Source organism: Saccostrea cucullata, unplaced genomic scaffold (genome assembly GCF_032062105.1).
Source record: "Saccostrea cucullata isolate Sc308-1 unplaced genomic scaffold, CSIRO_AGI_Scuc_v1 ctg3247, whole genome shotgun sequence".
In the NCBI taxonomy this organism is placed as follows: Eukaryota; Metazoa; Mollusca; class Bivalvia; order Ostreida; family Ostreidae; genus Saccostrea; species Saccostrea cuccullata.
This window is the reverse complement of record NW_026933364.1, coordinates 416-10,558: the sequence shown is the minus strand read 5'-3', so window position 1 is coordinate 10,558 and position 10,143 is coordinate 416. Positions and strand designations below refer to the sequence as shown.

The window sequence follows — 10,143 nt, the reverse complement described above, 5'->3', positions numbered from 1 at the left end:
TCTTTCAAATGACACCAAGATCAATGACCTTGTGACCTTGACTATGACCTATATGCTAAAATAGTTTTTTCCAACTTTGTTGCCGCCGGGCGCATAGTGTTTCACAAACACATCTTGTTCTTTTTTCTCTCATACATCCAGGGAATTATGGGTATTAATTTGACAATTTTGCATGCTTCTGGATCCTCTCCTCAAAAATTAAGAGACAATGTCACATTTGGCAGAGGAACTTGTACGTATGCAGTTAAATTCAGAATTACATGTACAGTACATGTTTATATCATTTTTCTTGTTGAGCTCTTCTTTAGGAAGAATTTAGAAAGTGCTAATTAACATTTTTATGTAATTAGAAGGCTTGCAATAAAAGTCCATCTCCCTGCTGGAAGTTATTGAAATATAGGGTGGGTACTTTCTGATATTTAATGGTAGATTTTATATATTATACTTCTCCTTAATTTTAGCTTTAAAGTTCCCTAAAATAAAATTGATACATACTTGTACCTGTATAATTCTATTTGGTCATTTTTTGTATCTACTATAAAAGCAAAAAACTTCGTTGGAGATTAAAATTTGTTTATTTTGTTGTAAACAATAATCAGCCAAATTAAATCCCACATGAAATTCATTGTCATATTACTTTATATTGAATAGGATTAATTTAGAAACAATGAAACATAATGTCCATGAAACCATTTTGGATAACAAACTAACAAAATTTTATCCCCATAAAAATTTGTGCTTTTACAGTATTATAGTTAACAAATCTGTTTCTTTCCTAGGGATTACTTGAGCAATGAGGATCACCAGATAAGGAGGCATGTCATCAGACTCTTGTGTGATGTTATCGCCGTCATCCCAAACACACTGCTGTCCCCAATGGAAGGTGACCAATTTTTTTGTCTTTTTATTGTGTATTATGAATTATTGTTAAAAAACTTTTAAATTTTACACGTTTTTTGGAATATGTTTTTATTCAAAACATCTGAATGATACAGAATATTAGTATTAGTATAAATAGACTTCACATCGGTTGTAAAGTTATCCATGATATTAATCCTGTAAAACTGATTAAAAGAAACAAAGATCATGATACGTATTTTCAAAAGTTACATCACAATGCTCAGAATTTTCTTAATTTGTTATTTTCAGTTACGTCGTTGGTGACGTATTTGTGTGAGAGACTTCAGGATCATCACTCCATACAGCCCCAGGCATTGAGAGGACTACTGACATTGGTAAGTATAACAGCGAATAACATATTATTCATTTCAGGAACAAAGTAAGTATAAATGTATAACAGACAACACATTATTTATTTCAGAAACAAGGTTTTTAGCTCACCTCCAAGAGGGTGGAGGAGCTTGGATGTATGTACTATCATCAGAGTTGGCATCATTTGATACAAAAATCTTTCAAGGAAGGGTTCAACAAAAGCAATTCATGAAATTGATTTATGTTTACACATAATAGAATGCCTTTATTGTCAAGACAGAAACATTTATTTTTGGAGCCAAGAACCATAAAAATATCTAATCAATTACCCAGAAACAACTAGTATTTGTGCAGATATCAAAAGAACTCTTAGTCAATGAGAAATTTCTTGTTTAAAAATATTTGATGTCATATAAGCTAAATTTTGTTATGGCATGTTCCCAGTATATGAAATAATGTTTGGCAGTGCACATTAGTAATGTTCTTAACTTAAATTTTTAAAGCGTTCATATTCAAAGAAGATAATTACATGTAATTTATAAAAAGCAATTCTACAGGGTGTAAAACAAAATAATTTAAAATACAAGTTTGTGAATTTAAACTATAAAATGAATTTGAAGTAAACACTTAAAATTTGAACAGAATATCAATATGACATAAAAAAAAATATATCCATAATTATTCAAACCTTAAACTAATTATTTAATCAAACAACTGTGTACATTTATATCATATGAATGAGAATCACAATCCATGTATATTATATTTTACACTCTGTATTGAAACACTGAGACAAGACCTTCCCCGTATCCCACCCACAGTATAGACTTGTATAAAGACACTGAGAATGGACTGTTCACTTCATTGTCTGTCAGTAAGAATTTCAGGAACTCCCCGTCAGGACTCAGCAGGTGGATCTGTCTGTTGTAATAGTCAGTAACAAGGATGTTATACAGGAAGTCACACACTACATCAGTTGGATTAAAGTTCTTTGTCAGGTTCTGTCCACGGTAGACAGACTTCATACGACCAGAGGGAGACAGAATCACTAGTTCACCTGTAGTGTCACCTGTAATGTTTGCAACACAGATATCACTGTTACTGTTCTGTGTGATTCTCTGTGGCCATTTAAACAGTCTGGTGTGACCGTCCTCCTTGTACTCATACTCATGGATGACATCACCTGTCATTGTGATGTGTCTCACCAGACGTCTGCTGCGTGAGTCTAATTTGTGAAGACCTGATTCCCCATCCATCAAAGTGACCAGCAGTCCACCGTCCACTGACTGACAGATTCCTATAGATACCAGTTGAACTGTACAGATGACTGTAGAGACAGATCCTGATGGTGACAGACAGTTGATGGATTTCTTTACACAATCAGTAAAATAAACATCACTGTTATCAGTCACACACATGTCATTAGGACTGATACTAAATTTCTGTTCTTTTGCTCCTTCTTTGTTAATTTTTCCTGTATATTCTGATTCAATTTCTGATATGTAACATTTTTCTTCACTGAATGCCTCCAGCAAGAAAATTATTTTATCTCCAGTCTGAAATGAGTTTATTTGAGTTAAGCCAATTTCATCTAAATCCATAGTTTTTCCTAACGTCAGCTCAAGTAAATCATCTTTGATTTCACCTTTATTGAACCTCATTGAATGTTCACAGTTCCTCACATCAACATCCAATTCAGACAACATTTTTGTCAGTTCTCTGTGGTTGTCGATCAAGCTGTAATCTGACATGGTGCTGTTGTTATCCTCCATGAATTCTACTGTGTCAACTATTCCTCTCTTCTTCTTTTCTAACTCAGATTTCACATGGTTCAGTTGCTCATTTTTTTTAACTAGATTGTCTCTCAATGTTTTCTTATGGAACTTTTTGATTTCTGTCAACCTTGCCATTATCTCATCAACATGCTTCTGTAGTTTTTTTATCTCGTAGTCACAAAGTGCTATATTTTCTGCGATCTGTTTTGTCACCTTCTCATTCTTCTCTTCAATCCCAGAAAGATCCTCTTCCTTGATCGTTCTTAGAAATTTAAGCAGATTTCTTCTCCTTTGGGTAGCTGCCGTGGATAGAGTTTTCCAGTTATGATCTCTATGATTCGTTTTTGCACAATCACCACAAATAAATTCCTCACATTCCTCACATATAACATCAATAGGTAAATCATGAGATTCACACATTACAATGTGCTCTTGAGGAGAGCCCAGTGGATATTTTTTGGAGACACTGACAGCCATGTTTGTTTGGTGTTGCCTACCTTAATGACCTAGTTTTTACTCTGCATATTACCGGTAGATAACTAAGGACTTGTGTACTTGGACTTTAAATTTATTCAATACGACACCAAGATGTTCAGCAATGAAATGTAAACACACAGGTGAATACTGAAAGATTAACAAAATATATGCATTGAAACTAGAAGCTTATAGGTTTTGATAAAGATTGAGAATTTCATGTATGATTTCTTCTTTTATAAATAATAAAAAGAAATCATGAAGGCCATTCCTGCCAAGTCCTAGTGGTCACCATTTATCTTTTTTAAAAGTTTTATGTTATATGATTGGTGAGACACAGAAACTTTTTTTTATTGTCTTTTATTCCTAATTCATGCAAGGTAGATGTACATGTATATGTGAAGCATATAGAGAACATTATATTTATTAGAGCTGCTTACTGAAGTTAATTACAACTGTGATTTTCATTTATAGATGTACATGCTAGTAAGTTAAAAACATTTCTCTGTGTAAATGATTAAATTAAGAAATGTTTCAGATATGAGAATTTGTAATTTAACATTTATGTGCAAGTTAGATGGTATAAAAGGACATTTAATTATGGCATGATGATTTTGTACGGATAACAGGGAGTGGATCTAAGCTACCAGAGGAGTGTACAGAGACGATATGTAAGGGGGTGTTTTAAGAAGTACCGGTCCAGTCCTTATCACAGACGGACAGATGTACGGTGTACAAGATCTACACAGCACTACTGGAAAAAAAACTTAAAGGTCAGTTATACATGAAATATGTATTTCATTGACAATTTTACTTGTTTATTAAACAATACATGTAACTGAAGTTAACATTTAATGAAATTCTATACATGAGATGTAAAAACCTTTTATAGTCTCAATGAACGTATAAAATGCAAACAGTCAAACACAACTATAATGATAGTTTTAATGTACAAAAATTAATTTGTATGCATAATATTGCATGTTAACAGTTTTACCATTGTTTTGCCAGTTATGCTAAATTTGAAGCCAAGCTTACTGTTTTACAGAACTATAGTCTATGGGGAATGATTTAGTGTTTGGGTTTATTCAGTCCATGGATACAGACAAAAACCCTCGGAATCTGCTCTAGGCTTTCCACTGCGCTCGGACAATCATTCTCAATTTCTCTCTAGGTAAATATGTAACTTGCATCTACTTTACATGTAATAAGTTAAGATATTGAATATCTGTGTAAAGTGTAAGGAAAGATTTTCCTCATATATTTAACCGTAATGTGATATAATTATTACCATTATTGCTGAGATCAAAGTAATGCTGCGGACATCATTCTCCAATAAATCACGAACGTCATCAAAAAATTATCAGATCAGAAACACATGTTCCAACTTTTCATCTAACCTCTAAAGATATTTTGTAAAAAAAAAATGCAAGTGTAAAATAATTATCTGATAGTTATTACCGACATTTATGATAATAATGTCTTTTGTGTAACAATGATTTTATTAATGTATAATGCAGATACTAATATTTGTACAGTGTGTATCTTGTAAGGGCATTGCTTTCATAATATCCAACATATAGCTGATTCTCCAGATCTACACACAGTCCACAGGGTCTGACCAAACCGGATTGACCTATGTTCAACAGAGAAAGGAACAAACCGTCCTTGTCCAACAGGTGGATTGAATAACTCTTCGGATCACAAATCAGAATGTGGCCGAGGGTGCTAGTACATATTCCACACGGAGAGAACTCTGAATTTGGTTGCTGACCTGTGTAGGAGAATCGATATTTTCCTGCTTTATTTACAACCACCACTGCCTCCTTTCTCCTGTCCGATACACAGATATCTCCATTAATATTCTCTGTTAGGTAATCTGGAAATTTATAAAGCATTCCTGTCCAGCATCTATTCCTATTCTTTATATCCTGAATTTTCTTTCCTGTTTTGCTGTACCTTGTCACTTTAGCATCGTTTGTTTCAGTATCATCTTTAATCATTCCCATTAGTATGTCTTCATTTCTGTATGAGGAGTAAATGCTGAGCGCAGTCCAGTCCTCTGTCTTGACGAATTTTATAATCTTGTCATCTGATATTTTATAGATGACATTGTTTTCCTTTCCTATAAATAGGAGATTCCCGTGCATTAATGTCATTGTATGGCAAGCTCTTCCTGTTCCACTAATTTTCATGCTCCTCAGTCGATTTCCCCGTTTATCAGTTTGCACAAGATTCCCGCCAAACTCGCTGACCCACAATCTGTCTGCCTGATCTTTTGAGACGTGAAGAATACTTTTCAGACCTTGCACAGTGATTCCCTCTGCCTCAGTGACAAAGTTAGACATTTTCCACCGTTTACAAGGCCTCGAGTTTACCATATCTTTTTGGTTTTGTTTAATAAACTGAAGATGGGGTAGAGACTTTAGACTAAACAATTTCCGAACATTTCTTTCCTCTGTTGAGACATTGGGGAAAATTTTACTCAAAGCTTTTAGAACCTCTGCTTTGTTTAAGTTCCCCGCGATCACTGTTGGATAGGCAGGCTTTGACGTCTTTGGGATAGAGTTTATCCCTTCTGCCTCGTTTCGCACAAGATATTCCGGGTCTTTATTTACAAGTTTGAATTGATACTTCTTGGCAAGTCCGTTGAGATAAGAAATGTAATCAGTCATTGTCTTAGTTTGTGTGTACAGGTCTTTAAGAGTTTCCCTCTCTATCTTCTCTAACTGGGCCATTTTCTCGGAGAATGCTGTTTCAATCTCACGTTTCACAGCCTCGGTTTCTAATTTTAGTTTTCTTCTTGTCTCGCCTATCATCTTTTTTACTTTAGTGACGTCATCCTGAATGTCATCCAGAACGTCATTGGATGCTGGCAGGAAATATTCGTAGATTTTACACAAATCAATTTTGAATGCTTCAAAATGTTTAGAATATATTTCTTCAAGATCTTCAAACGTATGCCCGTGATGATCTGGGGCTATAGCGCAGTTTGAACATAGTGGGATCTGGCATTCTTTGCAATGCATATCTAAATCCTTAGTTCGATGACGTGGACATTTCTTCAAAGGGATCGCCAAGATTCTAGGGTTGTATCTACTAATATCATGGGCTTTGGTGTACGGATTTATTTTGTGGTTGTCACGACACTTTTCGCACAGTCTCACATAACACGAATTGCAATGGTATAGACAGTTTTCGTCACACATTTCACACTCAATATAATGCTGAGGAGTACTTGGTACCGCCATTCTGACTCTGTATAATAAATGGTATAAAATAATGCAGATAAATATTTTATTAGGTATACATTACAAATTAAGAATTTTTGAAAGATAGTATGGTACTTAGCTAAATCAAGCGTAACTTCTTTACTTGTGTCATTTTAAGGACTGCATATAAAGTTAGGTCACCTGAGTATCATGTAACAACTGAACTTCAGTTGAATTCGGTACATGTTTTAAACCAGATGTAACCAAAGGGGCCCCGTCCTACATGTAACCCGAGAACCCCTGATCTAGGGGCCATGCAATTCACAATTATGAAAGAGGCAGTCCCTTCCTTATCACAATTATGTACCCGGTACATAGTACCCAGGAGCAGAGGAGACGATTTTAGGATATAATGCATGAAACCGGGTGGAAATAGACAACAACACAATCCATCTGGTTTATTGTGATATTGTAATTTTTCCCATTATAGATGATAAAGATGATATAGATGACCCTGTAATATGTATTAAAATTATAAATACAAGAACAATAACTCTGCATGCAAATTTTCACAAGCAAAGCAGTTTCGATATAAAATAAAACCAAAATTTCAAATATTAACTATTATCCTTTCATACAATACTTGTCATAAACTCATTATAAATAAGCTTAGAATATTCATAGTTTCTGATGAACACAAACTCAAGAAATTTAAGATAACAGATAACTTCATGCAAAACTCTCGAATTACATGAATTGAACAAATAAAGAAAAATGAGTTTAAATACTTTCAAAAACACTTTTTAAATCATCAATATTAAAAAAAATAATGCTGAATTCATTTTTATACTAACACACAATCAACCTTACCTCCCATGAGGTGTAAAGGTCAGGTGAAAACAAAATCAGCTGTCTAGCTGACTGAATAATGTAAAAAGAAATGATATGGTGTTCAATGTGTTCAATGTTATTTAGAATAATAAATACTTTAGGAATTTGTTTACTTCAAAACTTTATGACTAAAATGCACTCATTCTCTCCATTCTAATTTTAGCAAATTATTTAGAAATAAAATAAACTATATTTACATAACTTATTTACAGCTTTCATACAAATCTCACAAAAGACATTCACTGCATGACCCTCATACTGCCTAACATTCAAACATTTACACAAAGTACATAAAGTAAGGAAAATAAAGAAATTGTGAAAACCTAAATTAAACACTAACCTGGTAATGGAATAAACTAAGCCCAGAAATATCTTCAAACCAAGAATATCAAATTCAGCACAAACAAAACTTCTAAAATGTCTCATAACACTTATACACCCATCTGAATGCTTGGGCATGACAAACAAGAAGACAATGAGATTTAATGTCCCCTCGCTTTCACGAAAGCGGGGGACAATAAAAATTCCCTCCTTAAATCACATGACCAATCCGGAATGACCACTTACTGAACACATCTATAAATAGCTACAAATCTACAGGTTAACCCAAAAGAAAGATAACTAAATACTTTACCTGTAAGACTTCATAAATAATAAAATAACAAAACACATACTTTGATTCATAGTTTGCATAAATTGTAGTGTTTTCCTCCACCCTTAGAGAAGAGGTTGAAAATGTTCAAATGCTAACGGATGACCGACGAACAACTGTTACTTAATGCTAAAGTTTTGAAATTTTAGAAATTCAAAACTATCTATATAACAAAGTTCTGAATTTCTTAAATTGCAAAACTTAAATGTAGCACATGCAACGACAGTCGAAAACAGATAGCAATAGGTCACCCGTAGCTCTGTAGTTTTTTCAATAGTCAACTTTCACCATTCATGCAGTATTGTTATACCTTTTATAATTTGTTCTTATACAAATCCATACGAAAAGAAGTCGAACATTTATAATGATTTACTGAGCGGGTATTTCAAAATCGACTTTTGACAGCTGAGTGGGATGTTGGACCTGTGGATGAGATGTTGAACCGCTTGTAAACGTCACACAATGGGCGGAGCTTAATCTCATTTGCATTCAGTGTTGTTTAACAGTGATGGACCTGAAGTTTACATAACGGAAGACAGTACAAGATACATGTATGTCAAAAAATATTAAAACAAGTTGCTGTCCTTTAAAAAAGGACTGCAATACGTGGACCATATTTATGTTTTTTCTAACTGAAATTCAATTAAGAAAATTTCTAGGTGTAGGGAATATTCATGCAAGTTTTTTTTCACTTTTTCTACAATGATCTGCCTACTTATAACTGATTGTAGCCTCAAAGCAAAATTGTGAAATTTTATCTCCGATTAGCGATCTTTATTTTAATCAGTTTAAAAAATAGGGTTATTTTGATACGAGTAACTCATATTGGTTTGGACTTGACACCTGTTCTGGATTTATACGGAAGAAATTTATCACGGGAAAAATAGAGATCTGATGGATCACGTGTAGCACAGCTCTGTAGTACGCAGATTTTTTTTTTGTCGGAGCCCCCTCCCCCCCCCCCCCACACACATATACACACACATTAAAAGCCGTTGCTACAGACCTTTATCAAACGACAATTAGATTGCTGAAGCATTAAATTATTTTGCGAGCCTTGATGCACATATTAAAACTAATGCCGGTGAAAACTCGCTCTATCTTTTTTAAAGCGATCTCTATTCACTGAGTGACGTTTTTCATTCAAGTTGTACATGTAAGTTACATGTATCTGTATACTGTAACTTCTTAAAATGCTTGTACCATAGAGTCAATGTTTAGTTTGTATATAAAAGTATAATAAGTAAAAGAGGGAAATTCGGACCCGCCAATTAATATGTAAATGCGATATACAGATTTAAAAGCGCGATTTGCCAAAGAATGGCATATTTTAATTCGAATAGGGCGAATTATTCTACGGGCAAGTTATCTAAGGTGCGAACTCTCTAGCATTCTCGCGCATGCATAGCCTGTCGTTTGCCCAGGGCATCCGGTTTAACCTCGCCTATATAATTACTGCGTGGACCTCAGGGTCCACGCAGTAAAAGGTATTACAAACATTTATCGACTGTTTTCTCAAGCAAAATGTGTTTTGTCGACCCTCGAAGTAAACTGTCTGCCCAGGCCGTTACAGTTTGTTTCTTGGGTCCGACAAAACGCACGTTGCTCTCAAAATTAGTCAATATATGTATAATAGACGTTGCGCACAGTGTTGGTTTCAGTTTCGGTTACGTCAAAATGACGTACTTTTACGTGAAGTTCTAGAAAATTATGTTGGCGTTACTTTTTTCCAATCTTTTTTATGAGAGGAAAATAAAAAAAAACAAGTCAAATATCGCCAATTATGAAATGCATTCAATGAAAACACATGTAATTAAATTCTTTGCCCTTTTGCATGCATATTGCGGGAGGAAAATATAAGCATGATTTGCCCCATTTAATAAAAAGCCTGGCAGAAATAACAAAACTTGTTCGACATCGCATTTTT

General features: G+C 34.2%; 2 protein-coding genes across 2 annotated transcripts; both read right to left on the bottom strand.

Annotated features, from left to right (window-relative positions):
• Positions 1 to 1,979: 1,979 nt before the first annotated feature.
• Positions 1,980 to 3,464, bottom strand: LOC134238109 (uncharacterized). Its single transcript, XM_062720232.1, has one exon. It carries the CDS (start codon positions 3,462 to 3,464, stop codon positions 1,980 to 1,982), a length of 1,485 nt encoding a protein of 494 aa, XP_062576216.1.
• Positions 3,465 to 4,984: 1,520 nt separating this feature from the next.
• Positions 4,985 to 6,712, bottom strand: LOC134238114 (uncharacterized). The gene has a single exon (XM_062720237.1). The coding sequence runs from the start codon at positions 6,710 to 6,712 to the stop codon at positions 4,985 to 4,987; it is 1,728 nt and encodes a 575-aa protein (XP_062576221.1).
• Between the last annotated feature and the right edge of the window lie 3,431 nt (positions 6,713 to 10,143).

Excerpts from the sequence above, each read along its gene's own strand:
- LOC134238114 (XM_062720237.1), bottom strand. The coding sequence starts at position 6,712 with ATGGCGGTACCAAGTACTCCTCAGCATTATATTGAGTGTGAAATGTGT.
- LOC134238109 (XM_062720232.1), bottom strand. The coding sequence starts at position 3,464 with ATGGCTGTCAGTGTCTCCAAAAAATATCCACTGGGCTCTCCTCAAGAG.